This window comes from Mytilus trossulus, chromosome 4 (assembly GCF_036588685.1).
Source record: "Mytilus trossulus isolate FHL-02 chromosome 4, PNRI_Mtr1.1.1.hap1, whole genome shotgun sequence".
Lineage (NCBI taxonomy): Eukaryota > Metazoa > Mollusca > Bivalvia > Mytilida > Mytilidae > Mytilus > Mytilus trossulus.
This window is the reverse complement of record NC_086376.1, coordinates 75,907,873-75,928,695: the sequence shown is the minus strand read 5'-3', so window position 1 is coordinate 75,928,695 and position 20,823 is coordinate 75,907,873. Positions and strand designations below refer to the sequence as shown.

Genomic DNA, 20,823 nt, shown 5'->3' with positions numbered 1-20,823 from the left:
AAGCAGATTAAGAAAGTGTTTTAAGCACATATTACCATTACTTTGCTTATGTGTCTTTTAGTTTTGTTATTTATCAAGCAGAAAATATTGTTTTAAGCTAGGATCACTGTTGATTTGTTGATCTGTGTGCATTTTGATTATGTTACAAAATAATGAATAGAGTCAATTTCAAATTCATTACTAGAAATTTTACTTCAAATTTTGAAATGAATTGTAAGTAATGTGGAAATTTTTAATATTATGGGTGGGTTAGTTCTAAAAAAAGGGCCTCCCATATGTATTTTATTTGAGGAACAACACTTACAAATGTATTATCTACTTAATTACACACAGATAAGGCTTAAAATTACAGTAAAAAAACAAACAGGATTTGCTTTGTGCATCAATATTCATCTTGCATCTAATATCCATGATTTTGTAGTCTTTTTTCAAAATTTAACCTTAAAACTTGAACTCAGGAGGATATTCTATGTTAAATGTTCAAATCTTTGTTTTACTTGAACTATTATTTAAAGTAAAATGCTGAAAACTGATAATATGAATTAACTAATATTATGCCTGGACAAAGTGGCAATTTCATGGACATCTAAACATTAAAATGGTTTTTAATTCAATAAATTAATAAAAAGTGAGCTTCATCTTAAAAAAAAACACTGAAATTTTAAGAGTTATTAAAATGTACTCCTATAGAGAAAAGTTTTTTTTCATATTGAAATTTATGTAATAAAAGAATATTTCCCTAGTACAATTTGGAACATAATGTAAACAGTTAACCATAGTACAGTTTAAAAGATGCATTCATACTACATGTACCATCCATTCCTTAAATCATACAATCAATCAATTCATTCATTCCCTTACTCCAAAAAACAATCATCCACACTTTCAATCATATATACCTTCATCTGTTACTTAGAAAAGCATATCATATCTAAAATCAACATGATAAAATTTCAGTTATACATAATACTACATTTAAAATAACAAGATACAAAGTTTCTTTAATGTTCTAATGTTAAGATACAAAGTTTTTTTAATGTTCTAATGTTGTGTTCTTGTCTATACAGGTAATTCATTTTGCTGGCCAAAAGAAAATACCTACTTGCCTACCCACCACTGCAAGGTACAGATAGGCAATAACAAACAATTTTTTTTTTTTTTAAAGGGTGGCATTGTTGTTCCCTTTAAATATAAACAATGTTTCTTGTTTTTATTATAAAGGAAATTCTTCTTCAAACTTATTCATATAGAGCTTCTTAAATAATATAGTTAAGTAAGCTATAACTATAAGTTAATAAGAAAAACTTGACCAGATTATTTTACTTGTGTAATACAAGTTAAACGTATTTGGCAAACAGGAATTTGACAATAAAATATATCATACATTGAAAAGAAACTAAAAAATAATTTGTACCAAATATCCTAAATTTCTGAGTTTTTTGTTGTTGTCAGAAGCAAGTGTGATAAAAAAAATTACACATGGATGTTACATGTACAAGTCAAAGAAATACATGAATTTGACAATATAGAAGAGAAATGACTGATCAATATTGTTGATACATGAATTTCCATTTCAATGATAGAAAATAATCATATGGTCACTGATTGTGTTTTTGGTGTAATAACCTCCTGTTTATACCTAGTTTATTGTGAAAAACATCAAAATACTCTGTTATGAGTTATAACACAATGTTGTTACGCTTATCTGAACATTTTGTGGTATTTTTCATGTAAAAATATTTGTGACATTGCCCATTTACTGTAACTTGACCTTAAACTGACTGATTTTAATCGCAGATATTCAGGCATTTAGTATGATACCTTTTATGGCGACAATAAACAAACATTTTCAATATTACTAATAATGATAGTAAAGTAGTTTTACAAAAATTCAAATGTAAAAATTTAGGATCTGTTGTGTATTGTGATAAACAGCAGAGAAAAAGACAGTTAAATTTGTTGCAAAAAATTTTCAAGACTGAATTGTAGTATTTGAGCAGGGTAGCCATAAATATTAACTAAAGATCATGTTACTTTTCACAAATAAAATATTGCCAGTATAATATAGGCTTTGAATTTATGGTGAGACATAAAAATATGATTTAACATTTTAAAAGCACCAAATTTTAACATTTCTCCACTCTGCCTATGCTATGAATATAAAAATTCAGAACATGTAACAAGTTCACAAGCACTACTATAACTAGGAATCTCTTTCATAAAAAGTCTCAATTGTCTAAACATATTTTGATCTTCTTTGGTGTTCCGTGAATATCTTTTACATTTCACTAATTTATCTGTCAAGTAATGCAGCCACCAGATGTTGGATTTAGGGTTAAACTTTTCCCAGTTATTCCTAAAAATAAATATACAATAGTACAGTTGCAAAACAAAATACACTTCATCATGTTCATTCATAATTATAATGTTCAAGTTGTTTTCAATTTTGCAATATCACTCTAAAAAACATATTTTAGACTTTTTAACAATAAGTAGTCCAATGCATGGTGCTAATATTTGTACAATGATAAACTAGTTGAGACACTGTAATATACCAATGGAGAATTAATTTGTTCTATTTAATATTTTCAAGCATATGGTATTATTTTTAATTTACAACAACCCATTTTCTGTAATAACCTTGCTGATACATGTCATATGCATACTTTTCTAATCATTTTAAGATATTAAAATACTCTGATTTGAGGTCATTGAAACTAATTGGACCTAAAACTCAATACTCTGTATCTTTTCTCTTTTGTTGATTCAGGAAAAATTTATATTCATTGATATTCAATTTTGAGGTTTTGCCTGTCAGCTCATTTTAAATCACTGTTTTTCTATAATCAAACAATCCAAATAAATTAGTTTCCATCAAAAATAATAAATGTTCAGTTATTTCAAAAGAAAATCCCCCTACAGCCAACAAACTTTCTATAATCATGATAATATATGGGACATGATCACTGATCAACATACCCATTTTCTTCCTTCATTTTTCTGTAAATCTCAAACTGATAATCTCCTGTCCCTTCAAACAATGTATCATCTGTAGACAAGTCATTGTATGTTGTTACTCCCTCTAAAAATAAAAGTATACTTCTTTTTAAAATTGCTACATATAAAAACCAGTATAAAATTAAGAAACTATCATATGTCATACACATTATATTATAGAACCTCTATGACATCAGTACACTTAATCTATTGGATGTGTATTGATTGATACTTTAATCTGGGAGAATACGATTTGTTTATTAGCTTTAATTACAACAGATTTTTACAATTTGTTTCTACTGTTCAGGGAAAGGGGAGGGTTGAACTCTCCCAAACATGTTAATTCCACCACATTCTTTAATTGTCTGTCCCAAGTCAGTAGCCTGTAATTCAGTGTAGTAGTTGGTTAATGTTTTCCATATTTGTTTTTCATCAATTGTATTGTATAAATGAGTATTTCATAGCTGACTATACAGCATTGGTTTTTCTCATTGTTGAAGGACACATACTTGTTTATTTTCCTTTCAATTGAAATCTGAAATAGAAATTTGTACCTAAATGCTTACACTATATATTTCTCCCTAGACACCACATACATAAAAAAAAGCTTGTTTACCTGTATGTAATCTTGATAATGTAAAATCTATGATGCTGACATGAATATTGTGACATTCTAGTTTATACAGCTGACCCATCAGTTTATATTTTAAATGTGTTTTCTTTGTTTTTTGCACTAGAACATTTCCCCAATGTAAATCTCTGTGTTCAAACTGTAATGCTTCTTCTGCCACAGCCAGAGAAAAGGCAACTTGAACTAACACACTTTTAGCTTCAAATATATTGTGGAACTGAAAAACAAAAACAAAACATGATAATTTTCTTAATTCTTTGATAGATTTTGTGTATTCCACAAATTCTAAATATTGAACTCACAAACAAATCATCTGTCTTTCTGTATATATTGGTATACTGAAATACTGGTCAATAACTGTCCATCTGATATCATGTGCAGATTCATTTAATGGCAGAATATTCTATATCAGAAAAGCTATATAAAAGATGATGCAAGTAGCAAACAATTTTCAAATAGACCAGTACAATTGAAGTATCATTACTGTTCCTCAAAATCAGTCATATTCTTCTTAGTATCATACCATACATATAAAACGTCAGATATTACTATTTTGCTTACAAGGACACTGGAAGTTTGAGTTTAGAAAAATAGAATCTTAGATATATATCATGTACATGTAGCTATTGCTCATAAATTATACCCTGATCAATGCATGATATTTTAAAGTTTAAAAATAGAAGATTTTATTGTATTCAGTTTATAATCAGCCAGGATTAAGTTGCATGTCTCAAATGTTTCTAAAAAAATACATGTTTTTTTCTGTACACATGGAAATGTCACCTGATGGGAATTGTTGACATAAATGAAGCCTAACATGACTCTTGTACTTTAATTTCGTTAAATGAAAGAAAATCCCCAATGTGTTCATATGCTGATGCTTATTTGTTAGTACAAGAATGAAATCCTACCATTTGGTACCTTAGTGTTACATTTGTAAATTTATCTTTAAATCGGTAACATTCAACATTATCTAAAGGAGAATATCAAATGTTTGCATAAATCCATATTTGAAACTATCTTTACCGTAGCAGATTCAACATCTTTTCCACCATCAGCAAACTCAAACACAATAAACAGCTGTTGGTCTGTGAACATGTCTGTTAATATATAATTATATAAAGTGAATAATTTAATTTTGGATGTAACACGTCTTCAAGTTCTGATTGGCTGATGTTATTTTGACTTAATTTAGTCATGTGACCCTGATGTCATCAACGTTTTTTTATGGTTTTCTATGGTTTTAAATGGAAGCCTTCACCCTCATCTAAAACAATAGTGTAACATCACAACATAGAAAAACATACTATAAAATATTTAAGGAATGACTGTAATATTTTTGTCTTTTCGAAATAACATAAAAATGTGGTCCTCACTGTTAAATAACCCGCTACTCACGTTATTCAGTGTGCACTATTTTTTTTATGTTATTTCTTCATAGACAGAAAAAATATTACAGTCATTCCTTAAATATTTTATAGTATGTTTTTCTATGTTGTGATGTTACACTATTGTTTCAGATGAGGGTGAAGGTTGGTACCTATTAAAACTTTTTAACCCATTGCATTTGTTTGCTACTAAGTCAGAAATCTGATATCCAGTAGTTGTTTGTTGATGTGGTTTATAAGTGTTTTTTGTGTCTCGTTATTTATATAGATTAGACTGTTGGTTTTCCTGTTTGTATGGTTTTACACTATTATAAGTCATTTTTGGCAAGGTTGGGTGGTAAATACCACCCTGGTATTTACCAGTGGTATTTACCAGATTTACCGCCCTGGACAATACTCCTCAAGTGGTCAATACTGGCAAATACTGGTCAATTGGAATTTTCATGGTTGTTTTTAATATTAATTGAAGTGAAAACTTGATAAAAAATTTGTAAGGGTTCCGCGGAACCCAGCGTCTCGCCTACTTTTGCTGTAAATCGCAGGCTCAACAAAAATGAGGAAAAAACTCAATAAAAATATTCCTCTTGATACAATCTTCTAGAAGCTTCTGTCCAAGTTTGGTTAAAATCCAGGATAGTTTATGAATCTAATAAATGTTTTAAAAACAACTGCAGATTGTACATGTATGTATGGTTAACTGGAAGAAAATCTAAGTCCATTTAAAAGTAAAATACGGAAAAAATGGATTTATTTTTTTACAAAATTTACTTCTGGATACTATTTTATGATCATAATTAAGCTTCTGTCCTAATTTGGTACAAACCCAGGATAGTTTAAGAAAGTTATTAAAATTTAAAACTTTAACCACAGAGTGAATGTAATGTTTCCCTGCAGAAAAACTAAGTCCATTTAAAAGTAAAATATGGAAAAGATGGATTTATTTTTTTACAAAATTTACTTCTGGGTACTATCTTATGATCATAAACAAGCTTCTGTCCACGTTTGGTAGAAATCCAGTATAGTTTAAGAAAGTTATCAAAATTTCAAAAACTTTAACCACAGAGTGAATATTTGTGGACGCAGCCGCCGACGACAACGACGGAATGTAGGATCACTTAGTCTCGCTTTTTGGACTAAAGTCGAAGGCTAGACAAAAATCAAATATATTTAACCTTTAATCTTTATTCATGTGTCAGCTTATAAAATTAATGAATTTGCTTTTTCATTCATTTAAAACACTTATTCCTACTGATTTAAAATTTAGTTAGTATGAATTATGATAAATATACAAATTTTTTGGGGCCTTTTATAGCTTGCTGTTTGTTGTGAGCCAGGGCTCCCTGTTGAAGACTGTACTTTGACCTATAATGTTTTAAAATTACAAATTGTGACTAAGCTGGAGAGTTGTCTTATAGGCACTCATATCACATCTTCCTATAACTAAATAATAATATCAGCATTTAAAATACAGTAAATTTTACCAGATAGAGTAATTATGATATATAGATAGCACCAATACTGTCATAATTTATTAATACATTGTGTACTTTAAAGTAATCTGTGAAATAAATGTTTAAAACCATACAAGTTTAAAAGGCAACCCTAGCAAAAAAATGCCTAGCATGAAAGTGCTCCTTATTGACCTAATTGTTCAGTAAAGTTTGGGATTTTACACATGCACAAATATCATTTATAAAATTGGTAATATGTGTATGATTGGTTACAAGAATTTTTCCTATTGAATGTCTGTGATTCTAGGCACTGGGTTCCTCCACCAATAAAAACTAACTGCCACAAAATTGCACAATAGTGCTGATAGTACAATGGTTGTAATGTTAAACACCAATTAATCTATTAAGCAATCAATTTTTATTTGTATTAACAGTTTGTGAGTGAACTGATCCAAAAAACATAATAATTAAACTCCACAAAAAAGTAAATTAATTTCAGGGCTGTTCCATAAAAACATTCATGGGACCCAGGGAAGATAACTTAATTTGCCACTATTGGTGGATGTGAATCATTGTGTTAAACAGATTAAAAATTATGCAGGACTCTAAATCACTTCTATGGGTGGTCACTCGGTTTTCAAAGTGCCTTCTCTGGGTACCATGTGTGTTTTAATGGAACAGCACCTACTACCAGGGTGCTTCACTTGGCAATAATGTAACTGACAGATGTCTTAAAATAATAAAAACAAACCAGGTCTATCATTCTGTGATTCTTTTTCTTCATGGAATGTATCCCATTGCTTTAACAGTTCTCTTGGATACTTTCCTTTCACACACGAAACACTGTAAAAGTAAATATATCACATGGATTGATAGTATTATGCAAAACCAAATAAAGATCATTAATGACTATTAAGTAAAAAATATTAAAAATCCTGAATAGTTTCATATTGGTTAGTTGAAAAAATGCAAAAAAATCTCATTTAAAAACATTATAGATGATGATACTGGGAGCTGATTTTTTTTATCTGCATCTGGTTAAATAATTAAGTTCTTTTCAAGTTATATTTTAAGAACCAAAATGATTATGTTTTGCAGGTAGCAGTACAATTTCTTAATAGTGATGACCATGGCCTATTGTAGTCTGGAGTCAACCTGAAATGCATTTTATTTTAAATACCTTTGATGTTCAACAGCAAGGATTATGTTTTTCAACATGGTTTAACTTAGACTTTAGTTAGAAGACACGATATAACTGATCCAAAGTGTATATACAGTATACATGTAAGCATTCAGACTTTGATCCTTAAACTAAGGAAATTTTAGAGAATATTAATAAGCAGTTTAAAGGTTATTGTCCAGAAACCAAATAAAACATGGGATAATTTCAAGCTGATAGAAATCAATTGCTGCTGGAAGCTTTAAGAAAATAAAACTAATTCTTTTCTCCAGGCTATACATAATATTATTTTTAGGGGCCTAGTTGAAATAGTGTGGGCCCAACCAAATTTTATATTATTCTAATAAAATCATACTTAAATGAATTTCAGGTACTAAGGACTTTGCATCGAAAACTTAGTAGTCCAACAGGATTCTGGTTATTTAAATCAACTTACAGGTTTCTGGAAATTCTCAAGTTGACAGTTATCAATTTCTGCTGTAAGCTTGACACTTGATCAGGTGTCCTTAATATCAATAGGGGTCTTTTTCATTTCATGGGCCAATGTCAAAATAAATGTTTAATCAATGGGTACAGGGTTTAAACGATAAATTCCTCAAACCTAAGTTTTAATAGTTTTCATCCCATCAATCCAAGTAAAACCAACCGGGGTCGTGTTAAGAAAAACCCAAAAGATGAAGCTGTAGATTTAAAAGTTCCTTTTTTTAGATTTAATGTGAAGAAGCACTGAAAAAAAGCTCACCTGTTGACCTCACAAAAGTTATCTGTCTGTGAATCTTTGCTGGTTCTTAATAAACTCAGTTCTCTGAAATATAAAACAAAATCTCCTTTTTGTATTGTAGTATTCTCAAGGAATCCAATGAGTAAATATGTGCCTTTTAAGGCGAAGTGTACGTAATTGCACGCCCCTAGCGGAATACGGGATTAATAACGTTCGACGTTAGTTACGCTAGTTATCTCCCTTACTCCAAGAAAGGACACACGAAAGAGAAAATACTTCGCGTGGTCTATCATAAATCCAACAAGCACGCCCGTGCTGTCTTAAAAAACCTAATCATGAGAAATTATCTGAATTACTCCATTTAGAAATTAAAGCATTCTATTGTTTCGTGCAGCCTGACTTTAATACTAGTTAATTTTTTTTGTTTCAGACGCAAGGAACATGAAAGGCATTTCGTGTAAAAACTTATATCAACAGATTGTAGAAACGCCTCACAACAGAATTATAAATATATAAACATGTGACGATTCTACTATTATTAATTATTTAATTATTTAAAATTAAACCTGAATTGAGCCAACAATATCGTTTTAAAAGCCGTAGTTTTGAACAAAAACACACAGTACTCAACATAAAGTTTTAGGTTACCGAACAATTAATGAATGACATGTGAAATTAATTATTAGATTAAAAAAACGTTGACATGTTCGTATTTTGTGCTAATGAAAATTTTAGTACATGTTTTATATCAATTTAGAAAATAAGACGATACCAAGAGAATATAATTTGACGACTAGTCTAGGTCAACACTTACAAGTCGGAAGAACAAAGACGAAAGTTAACAAATTCACTTGAACAAATTAGGCCCCAAAAATATACTCATAGTAAACTAAAAAGTGATCAATCTCAACATTTATCTTAGAATAAGTAAAAACTATGTCATTCAACTTCCAGTTTTCAACTTTTTATACATGTGCAGAAAAAAACAGGTGTCTTCTATTCCGTCCGAAATTTATTGAAAAACTGAATCTAAATTTAGAACCAAATTGAAATTGAAAGTACAAATACACATGATTCATGTATGATAAAACTATAACACGTCATTTCTTCTTTTTCAAATTCCAATTTCGAAGAGATAGCAAAATTTGTTTTCTTTTATTGTGCCTGTGTGCATCATTTCAAATTAGAGAAAAAAATGTAATTTTGACGAGTAACGTGTTATTCCTAAAGGGTCTCAATTCAAGATTATGAATGAGTAGAATATATCATTACGGTTAAAGAAAAGAGGCCAGGAAAGTTTTGTGGCACTTGTAACTGTAATTTAATGTTTAGTGGAATGAGAGGTGAAATAAGTTCAGACTTTTTATAAATTTTGATAGCATTTTAAAGATTTTTTTTTAATTTAACGGAAGTCTACTGCAAGGAATACATATAAACGACCTCAATGATTATCCAGGAAGATATCGCACTCAGTCAGCTCTATGCTTTCACTTAGTTCATGATAATAGATCATAATACAAAAATTAAGAAGCCCGTGGTGTACTAGCAGGGGCGGATCCAGCCATTGAAAAAAGGGGGCCCCAACCCAGAAGAAAGGGTGGAGTTCCAACTATATGTCCGCCTTCAAATGCATTGATCGGCCCAAAAAGGGGGGTCCAACTCCCATAGGGATCTGCTAATTACTTGTCCAATAATGTAAGAATTTGGAGTTTCATATCATTTAAAGTCAACATTTTTTTTTATAGGATATTACTTTTCCTATTATTAACATTGAAAAAAATGGATCCGATAAAAATCGTTGAATATAAATCATTTCAAACTCAAAAGATTTGTATTATTGGACTAATAGTTTACTGGTTGTTATTCACTTTGGTTCAAGTCTTTTACTTCACAACATGGTATTTGTTTTTCGTAACTATTTTTTTCATGAATAAGGCTGTTGATTTTCTCGTTGGAAATTTTTTGCATTTTTCATATCGGGGTTTTTGTGGCCTACACATTATGTTTTTGTCCCTTTAATTTTTGAAAAGAGTTTGATTGTTAATAGTTATTGCTTACATCGACTTCATTTAACCATTGGCGGGTAGTTGACTCATTGGATGTCATACCACATCTCCTTATTGTTTTATATAAAATAAATAAGAAAGCCGTGCATTTGCATTATGCAGAGGCTATATTCGTACGGCACTTTGCTAGATAGCAATACAATATGAATAATCTCCGTGCATTACATAAAGTACATTCTTGTAACATTTTACCGAAGAGGAGTGTCCGTTTGGCTGTGTAGGATTAATTAAGCTCGCAGTCACGTCCGGTCAGAATGGGAACGCTAAATCCGATGCCTCGTGTAAAGAGAGTGCCACACTCTATGCCCGTTAAAAACCATTGCAACAACTATAATTTAAGGGTTGAATATGTGGACTGTTGCACGCGGCAAAATTTCTGTCCCTAACCAATATACATGTACTTTCATTTCCTAGTGACATTCCAAATTTCCCAGACCATTATCCCGGATGGCCTCTGTTATGAACAAAACTTCCTATTTTATTTATTATTAACGTGTTCTCGGCCTGAACATGCATGACATATTTGCCACTGGACGTTAAGCAACCAACAATCAATCAATTAATTTAAATCCTTAAATGTTGATTTTTAACAAATAATGCATGGAACAAACAAATATGTTCTTATGTTACTGAAACTTCATTCAGCAAACATTACATCATTCTTTGTCATTTAGTTAAAGAAAAGGGAAAGTGATCGAGATGGGAAATTTTGTAAAATAAAATATGTTTTGGCAGAGATGCGTCTTTAGCATGTGTGTAAACATGACTAATGAAATAGGTTTATGATGTAGACTACATTGTGTGCAAATCCTCAGATTAACAACATGCAGAAATGACGAACATGAAAATATGCAGAAAATATGTCTACTTTTTTAAATACAAACATACAGAAGTAAGATTGAAAACGAGGTGTATACCCGATCTTAGTATTAAAGCCGATCAATTCATTCTGACAACACTGTGTTAACCAGGACAAATTCAAACTCGATATTTGATTCATAAAAGAATTAAACAATCCATGCCAGCATTGAAAAAGGTTCGGAAATCACTCTAATATAGAAAAGATGAAATTAGAGTCTACGGCCAATTTCTTTCATTTGCGGTAAATTAATTTACAAACTTGCATTTTCTTTTGCGACATAAATATTCTTTAAAGTTAGTTAGTTTATTTCCTTATCACATTATAGCGTAAGATCATTTGTCAAACATAGGAAGATGGGTAATACACACGAACGCCATTGCTACGGCATTGTACGGTATAATAGAGTTTCGCCGTAGAAGTTGTGGCGACGTTACTGCAGACAATGACGTCACCAGATAATTTCAATGTCCCAGCCAAAAATTAAACTTCAACAGAGAGTAGCGTAAAAACTAATACGGTTGCTAAGGACTTTCTTTGCACCGATGGATTCGTCTTTCATTTTTAAAATCGTATAACAATTTTAGATAATATCCATTGTCCAACAAAATAGAAAATCTTGATAATGTAAAAATATCTGCTAATTTTGATGATTTTCCCTATATAGCCTTTGTAATTTTGGTGTATCGTGTAGTTAATTTAAACGGCTCGTATCTCAAAAACGAAAACGGTAACCCACTTTTTTTATTTCATTTTCTGGTGTAATTTGACAAGCAGAATTCGTATATGAAATTAAAAAAAATTCCATTGTGAAGTTTAATTACGTACACTTCGCCTTAACAACTTACAAACATTACAGAAAGTTGTTTACCCAGCTTGTGAATGTGATCTCATACTATTGTTAATCATGATATGATAAGTATTGATGGCAAAGCATTTTTTCCATGGTGTTGTCATTTCATTTTTGTTATATGAATTTTTAAATGCCTTTGGTATATTTCCCACTCTCTTTTTTCATAAAAACAATTAAGATTATAAAAGATTGTGATCATTAACATGATTAAAAGAATAACATAATATTGGACTGTTAGGGCTATAAAGGTGCAATATGTTAGTGGTGGTTTCACATTGAATATTGATATAAGCAAAGTAAAACAAGACAATAATATATATATTTCTTGGTTAATATATGGGTTATGATCATTTAGTAAAATTCAATGGTAAAAGTGGTTTAGTGGGGTAATGGGGTTTAATTAAGCTATAATTTTTTGGGGATTATTGATAACTATATTGATGGGTTAAAAATGAAATGAAATGTTCATGAAATAAACAAATCTTTGGCAAATTAAAATAAAAATAAAATCATTCTTCAGTAATTTCAAATGTCATAAAATAGCTCTTGTCATATTTTCCTTCAAGAGACAACAGAAATTCATTGTATATTTGTCTCAATTATATATTTTAACTCTTATCTTTTTTTTTTTTATCAAACAAACTACATGTATCTTACTTTGATATGACAATTTCTGGTAACATCCCTTCAAATGTTTTCTGTGGTTCGTCGTTAACTTCAAAGTCTCCCTCAATTGGTATAACCTAGAAAGTAGAAGTAAACAATGAATTTTTATGAATTATAAATGGATTACATTCATGACATTCTTTATTACAATGTTATTTGTCCACTATATTCATATGTTTTGTAAAAGACTTTTTTCCTGTTTTGCTCACTCTAATTTTAATTTGCTTAGTTGTCAAAATTTACAGCTACATTTGTATTTATTAATTATGAATAGCATCTATCTATTCATCTGTCCAAGTTTTATAAAATTCTATGAAGGTTGGACAAGATATTTAAGTTTTAAATACTTAAACCCATGATGACAGCACAAAATTATGAAATAAAATAAATAAAAATAATCAGTCAAAGATGATGCCCTGAATAATTGTACACCTATTTTATATTAACAAACATCAGCATAAATACAAGTTCAAGCTTATAAACTGTATAAGCTGGACAAACCATGTACCCTTCATGTTTAATTTCACCGAAAATTACAAATTTCAACAACCTGTTATAAAATACAAAGTCAACTCATAAGTACTGGACTGCCATTAAAACGCAGATAAATGGACAAAATATTTAAATTTTACCAAGATCACTGATGGTATCTTTTTATTACGAGATAGCCCCCATAAAAATTTCCTGAGCTTTTTGAAGAAAAAAAGTGATGATTTTGAGCTTCAACTCTTAGACTGTATCTAAACGTTCATTAAAATGTCCATTTATCTGTGAAATATGACACAAAAATTGATATCTTACCAAGATTTCTTAGGGATGTACTTACGTGAAGTTTAAAAATATGTGTCAGGTGTTTGGACTCCTTTTTTTCACTATGATTCAGGGTAAAAATTTACTCCATAACACCCATTTTCTTTTCAAATTAGACTTCAATAGTGCATAAAATGTCATTTATCTAAATTAAAGCAGATTCTAGATTTCTTTTCTTTCGATTTAAGACCCAAAAAATACCAAAGCAAATATGTGGTAAAAGTAAGGGTCAGCCTTTCCCCGCCATTTATTAATACTCAAATACCTTGTAAAGGGACTCAATAACCTATCGATATTTTCAACTTATTTTGTTCCTTAACGTATGCCCTTTGACTTTAAAATTCCTGATTTGTAAAATTCCACCCAAGTACGACCTTGTGCTATTTACCTTCAAAGCAACAGATTGTCCACTGTTTTGAGTCCTGAACACTTCACCATAAACACCCTCTCCAACTTTCTTACAGATTTTCATCATGCTGGAAAAATAAAACAGCTACATAAATATATGCTCTTTATATAAGGCTATACATAAATCAATGTCACAAAGACAAGATTGCACAGAAAAAATACTATATCATTCATACTTTTAAATCTATGAAAATGAAAATTCAGGTCATGATAAGCATTGAAGAACAAAAATCTCAGGTCATAAAGAGTACAAACTTTTTTCTAGCTTAATTTAAGTATTATTGAGACATTTCTTTATATTTTAAATCGAACATGTTAAACAAATGTTCATGTGGTCAAGTACTACAATTAACTAACTGAAAATAAGCTTTAGTCTTATTCTTTCATTGCATAAGCCATTGAAATATTAATATCGTTGTTTATTTGAATAATGGACTTTAACTAGCTTTTATCAACTTCAATGGTTTTAGATTGATACTTTGAGTGTGTTGTGTTCTTGTTTTTGGTATTTGGATTTATACTTGATAAAGCTAGTTAAAAGTCCAGTTTCTTTAAATAAACAATGATTTCCAAAATTAAAAATTCAATCAGCGTATCTCCAAACTACATTTGTTTTAAAATGCCATGAATGTTCATTTAAAATAAATAGTAGTCACCTAGGTGGAATACATGATTGGAAAGACATAGGATCATCTTGTTGACATATCTGAAACACTTTAGACATTGGAGACATCACAACTTTAGGCTGGTCTTTCTTTTTTACTGGTGTCAACATCACCTTTAAAATAAATTATATGTGGTTAGAATAGCATACATTAATTCCATACAAGTTATCTTTTAAATATATCTTGCTGCGCACCATGGTTGCTTAAAGGTTTGTATTTTTTCTGTTGTTTGTGGAGAAATAGTCAGGAAATTTATGACAGTACTTGTTAGACCTAGTGATACATGTAAAAGCAATAAACCTTTGGTTTTGGTTTTGTCAATTTTTTCTATTACATTGTATTTAGTGTTTCTCCAAGCATTTATGTTTTATCTTCTGTATTAGAAGTCTTCAGTGAAAATATTGATGTTGTCAGGTGACACAAAACCGTAAATTCTGAAATTAAGCAAAAGCTTCCCCTGGTCTTCTTTAAGTACAAGAAAATTATCAAATATTCTAGATGCCGCTGTGAAATTTATCATTTTATATAGATAAACTTACTATCAGTGATTCATTGAGGGATTTCAAATTACCAATACTTTTGTTTTGAAGAACAGGTGTAGAAGTAGGTGTTTTTAACTTTTGATAAGACAATGACGACACACCATCCAAGCTCTGTCGTCCAGAGGTATCTTGAGCTGTATGATAAGAGCGATCTGACGCAGTTGAGTGAGCAGTATCATATTCTGAGAGACAACAGTCGTCATTGAGCATATATCTGGTTGAATTTCTGCCATTACTACTCTTGCTAGTGTTATCGTTTGAATCATTTTCATTGTTCCCCCTAGTGTTATCAGAAGAAGAGCTTTCTCCTTTTTCATCTTCTTCTTCTTCATCATCATCATTTTCATCATCTTCTTCATCTTCATCAATATCACTTAAATTTTCACTTTCATCATTACTCGCGTCACTTTCTTGATCCTCTTCCTCATCAGGTAAATATTCAGAAGCCTCTTCCTCGATACTATCAATATCATCTTTTGCACTTTGATCTTGCTTAATGTCAGATATATCACTGAAAAGACTTGCAGAGTGATCAAAATTGTTACTGATTGAAATAGATTTTCTTCCCCTGCGCCCTGATATATGCATTAACAAAAGACTAGTCCGTAATTTTTTTAACTGAATTTGACAATCAACCACGGGACTGATTTTATCATCTTTATCTGATTTCAGTTTCTCAGATTTTGAATTTTTAGCAGATTGCAGTAAGACAGGACTATCTATCATACTGGACATATCTAATTCTGAGCAGCTGGATGGACTGTTCTCAATAGCATCTATATATGAAATATCAGTACAAGAACCTGTATCCTCTTTTGAAAATGAGACATAAGACCTAGTCCGTTTTGCTAATGGTGTACTTGTTTCAATAATGTTTGAGCTCTTGACATTTGTTTGATTAATTGAGCTATGATTTGGTACTGATTTGTCCTTATTTGTTCCTCTTGGTGGGGAACCAGAAATACATAAACTATAATCATCAAATTCACTAAAATTACATGAAAAATCTGGTTTTTGAACAACTGTTTTGGTAACGGCAGGTGATTTAGGTTGTCTTTTTCTTTTTCCTGTAACAGCATTACTTTTCTGATTATCATTATAATTCAGATTACTACGATCTCTGAGGGCTCTTTTTGGTCTGTGTGTCTTGAATAAACTTTCATTTCCTGTACTTCCAGTACTATCCTGCAATAAAAGTTTTTGCAAATGGCACATCAATACATCATATTTTTTTTACAATATTTTAGGGAATATATTTGGTCATGGCATACATGTATGTTAACAAAATGAACAATTCAAGTATATGACACAATGAACATTTACACTAAACAGTCAGGGGTGCTACTTAAACAAGTGATTTCATTATCACCTATTTCAGGTGGCTCACCCCAATAGTGACCCCCGGTAGATTTTTTTTATTTTCATTTATTCTGTAGATTTTTTTATGCTGAATCCAAAAATGCAAAGAAAAAAGGGGGTCACCAGGCTCGTTTTCCCCTCAAATTGAAGCGAAATGTGCGATTTTGACCCTTTTTCCAAACATGTCCACCCTTACAACAATAACGGTTACATCAAATTTAAAGAGTTTTAAAACCAAGTCAGTATAATTTTTATATGAAAAAACATTAGAATTTGAAATGTAAACCTTTCCCGTTGTTGTTTTTGACTTAAAAATCCTTTTATTTTCAGATTTATGTCTAAATTTTGCATTTTCTAATTTCAGTTTAAGGCAAAAAATATTGATTGAATCGATTTTTCGTAAAATTTTCCCGGTAGATTTTTTTTAAAAACAGATATGTCAAAGCTATGAACTTTTCGAGCATTTTAAGGTAAAATGAAATGGGGGTCACCAGGCTTTTTAAAAAGTTACGAGCTTTTGTTTAACCCCTCTACCCCATAAGGTCTGATTTCAATGCAGTCCATTATTTACTTAATTGTGAATTCTTTATTGGTGGCTTAAATAAAATAATGTTTGAAATTATATTAATAAACGATGGCTGAATATAAATGTGGTTATCGTATGACTGTTTGTTATCAAGAAGCGAAACTTTGATTATTTAGGTGAAATACGGTAATTTTGTCTGGCGCGAGTTGCTTCCCTCTAATTTGGCGCCATTATCGGACCAGAGGAATTTCAAGGTCGCCATTGTCGATCAGCATACTACATTGATGAATACGACCATTTACATACATAACAGACTTTGTGGTGAATATACAACGATGAAGGTAGAGTTATTACATAAGAAAAAATATATTTCGATATTTTAGGCAGCCAAATGTTACCAGTATCACGAAAAATACAAACTTGGGGGCTGTCTCAAAATACTCGCTACTGTTGAAAAGCACTGCGACTGAGACCTTGTACGAGCTCAATTTCTGTTCCATGTTTTATCGTTATAGCTGGTATCTTATTTATGTGTTTATCTTAGTATTTTCACCCTTTACTGGCAAGTTGTAAACATGTCTAGCCCGTTTTGAGAGATATCCGTGTGCAAACGGACGAAGAGGAGGGGATGACATCTAGCTACTATGAACCACCACAACTGTCATTTTTACGCTACTGTTAGTGTCAATGAATTAGTCTTTTTAATCATCATTTGGTAAATCTGATTTCGTAGCCACGTTACATAGAGTTAGGGTCATATGTACGTGGGGTACCCCTTAACTTCCCTAGGGCATGCACAGTTTCTACTCCCTTGTCCCAACTATATTTCCCTTCCCTTTTACCCTAAAACTTTCTCCTCTTACTTCAATACTTCCATCTCCTTGTTCCAAGACAAAATAAAAATGACAACATGTATTTCCAAGATAACCCTTTTCTCTGATCCCTCATTCCCCTGTCTCCTTACCCCTGTCCACCCCCTCAAATAATAATCAATTAAGGTTCTCAAGGGGTTTGATTTTTTTGAGAACATTACATAATTGGCCTAATTTGTAAATGATAACCCTTACAGTAGGAGGCAATACATCTGTACATCTTTTAAACATATGTATATTGTATTTAAAACAACATTAAAAAAAATTATTTTGGGGTCATTTTGGATTGATTTTAAGCAACCCGATACCAATAGAAGCAATATTGTCACAGTTTTGTATATTGTGGTTTTATTTTTAGTCTCATTTTCATTATTTTCTGTTAAGAAATTTAAATTGGCATTTGCTATATATAAATATAATAATTATTGAAAAATATTTTATGCATTCTCAAGAAAAAAACAAAAACACTTAAAACGAACCTATTATCAAATAAACACATATTAATATAGACCATTTTACTTCTTTTAAGCTCTGGTAGATATAAATTAAAACCAACCATACATTTTGAAATGCCCTCAAAATATTTTTTTGAAGTAATGTGTTTTTATATAAAATATTTACATGATATACATGTAGCAAAAAAATGCAGGTGACAACTACTTTTGGCCAGGTACTGTATTTTGAGTTGAAAATAATTGTTGTTTTGTGAATAGTAATTTTTAAAGTCATAAGAAACCTCAAATAAAAAAAATAATGCATATGTTTTTTATAACTCAATGGATAGTTTTCATTATAAAAGTTATGTACATATACTTTTTTCTGAAGAAAATTCTTTAATTTATTCATATTTAGAAGAAGTTTTCTTTATTTTAATTGCTTGCTTCCAGCAACCAATTCCCCCGACCATATTTTCCGTATGCAAAGTGACCTCAGTGTGACCCATCTCGTAAAAATCCGGTGATCACAATACGCATGGATGTCCTTAAAATAAACTATTATCTGAATTCACATGTTAAACACGTGCTCTCTTTGCATGCTTTTTTGTTTATTTTTTGTCGATTGTTGACAAACAGGTGACCATCGTTAAACTTCGGCTTCAAAACACGAACTTTAATTACCTGCCATATTTACACAACAACACTGACCGATTGAAAAAAAAAATGACGATTATACGAAATTTACACGAAAAAAATGATAAATTCGTGCACAGAAGACTAAGTTTATGATGTGTGTAAGCATTGATTCAAGAATTGGAAGAACATAATTTTTCACCGGTCACTCGTTTCTTATGACTTTAATGAATACAAAATTTGTGTATCCTATATTCCAAATAGGGTACAAAAAGCCTCAGCATAATTTATTCATGAGGACTGCATGAGCTGCATTTTCAAAATTAAGGCAGCTGAACAGCAAGAAGCCTTTATTCAACCTATAGAAACAAAATCACTATTTACACTTGTTGTGCATGTAATTATATTTTGTTTGCTAGTTATTGATCACAACAAATTCTTCATTATTTTTACACCATAGTGGCAGGGGCATTAAGTTAGATTTTCCTTTCATTGTCAGTCTTATCAAACTTGCATGTACGTCCGAAATTTGTTTTCTGTTCTCTAACTTCAGTTTGCCTCTACAAATGTTATTAAACTAAATAAAATTCCACAATTAATGCATATATATTATTCTTGTTACCAACAAACACACATGAAGTTTGAATTTTTGGGGGGTTGCTTTTACTTTTCTAGAGTTATGCCCCTTTATAAATTTTAAAATAGCTAAATTTTTGTTCCTTTCTATAACACAAGTTTGCTTTATCCAAATATTGTGATACTTATATGCAATGCTTACTACAACACAACTCAGATTAAGTAAAAATTTGGGTGGTGTCACTCTTTTCATTCTTTACATGCAAGCGGCTGCTCATCTGTGTCCTATGGACACATTCCCCATTATGAACAAGTCTACATCTATATGCTTTTGAATGTCAATACTTGTTGATTTTCTGACAGAATTACTCTGATATTTAATTTCAGGCTGCAAGTACATTTGTACATGTACATGCAAATGGAAGGAGTGATCTTGGAATGTTCAACTTGACTTGGAAACTATTGGCACAGTACTGACAGAATTTTATGAGAAACCAGTATCATCTAGTCTTGCAACCGGAAACTATGTGTAAAGTGCTGAAACTTAAGAACAACATTCTACATGTATATGCAAATATGTGTTGCCACAATCCAATTGAGGAGCAGAGGTCAACTATAAATTGGAACTACATGTATATGCCTTAGTGCTGTCAAAATCCTTAAAAAATGTAATCACAAGTACCTGCTTCACCTACCTGTCCCAATGATGAATAAAGATCATATATATTTATATTGAGTCTTATAAAAAAAACAGTGAAGGAGAATAAAAATTATGAAGATATAGAGCTGATCAGCTAATGATTGTACATGTACATGACGTATAAATGGCAACAATGCTTACATGTATACTAGAACATTTAAATTAACAATATTACATTTGTAATACATGTTTTAATTTGATCTCAGAGACATTTGAGAAGTAAAATCAATAACGTTTCAAAAATTTGATTTAGTTGAGCCTTTTTTTACGCCTGTTATCAGGAGGTAATATGGTATACCAATGACTGCCAGTCGTCAAGATGGTCGGCATATACTCATTTAATAAATACTAAAAGGTACATGTAGTAGATAAACTATTTGTGTGCAATACATGAAGTTTACAATTCTGTCAATTACAATGTATCATGGACCACATAATCATTTGTATGGTTCATTGATCATCAGTAAGTCCTCTGTTTTCATA

The 20,823-nt window shown here is 30.7% G+C and overlaps 1 protein-coding gene across 1 annotated transcript in view; it reads right to left on the bottom strand.

Moving 5' to 3' along the window:
* Positions 1–2,018: 2,018 nt before the first annotated feature.
* LOC134715984 (myb-like protein U) overlaps positions 2,019–20,823 on the bottom strand; it is a 31,207-nt gene continuing 12,402 nt past the window's right edge. Inside the window, exons 4-13 of the mRNA XM_063578613.1 lie at positions 15,235–16,422; positions 14,687–14,808; positions 14,011–14,098; positions 12,804–12,889; positions 8,390–8,452; positions 7,219–7,310; positions 4,655–4,728; positions 3,614–3,845; positions 2,980–3,082; positions 2,019–2,356 (exon numbers count right to left, since the gene is read on the bottom strand). Coding sequence (XP_063434683.1) covers positions 2,152–2,356; positions 2,980–3,082; positions 3,614–3,845; positions 4,655–4,728; positions 7,219–7,310; positions 8,390–8,452; positions 12,804–12,889; positions 14,011–14,098; positions 14,687–14,808; positions 15,235–16,422 — 2,253 coding nt within the window. The 3' untranslated portion in view covers positions 2,019–2,151. The remainder of the gene's footprint in view (positions 2,357–2,979; positions 3,083–3,613; positions 3,846–4,654; positions 4,729–7,218; positions 7,311–8,389; positions 8,453–12,803; positions 12,890–14,010; positions 14,099–14,686; positions 14,809–15,234; positions 16,423–20,823) is intronic.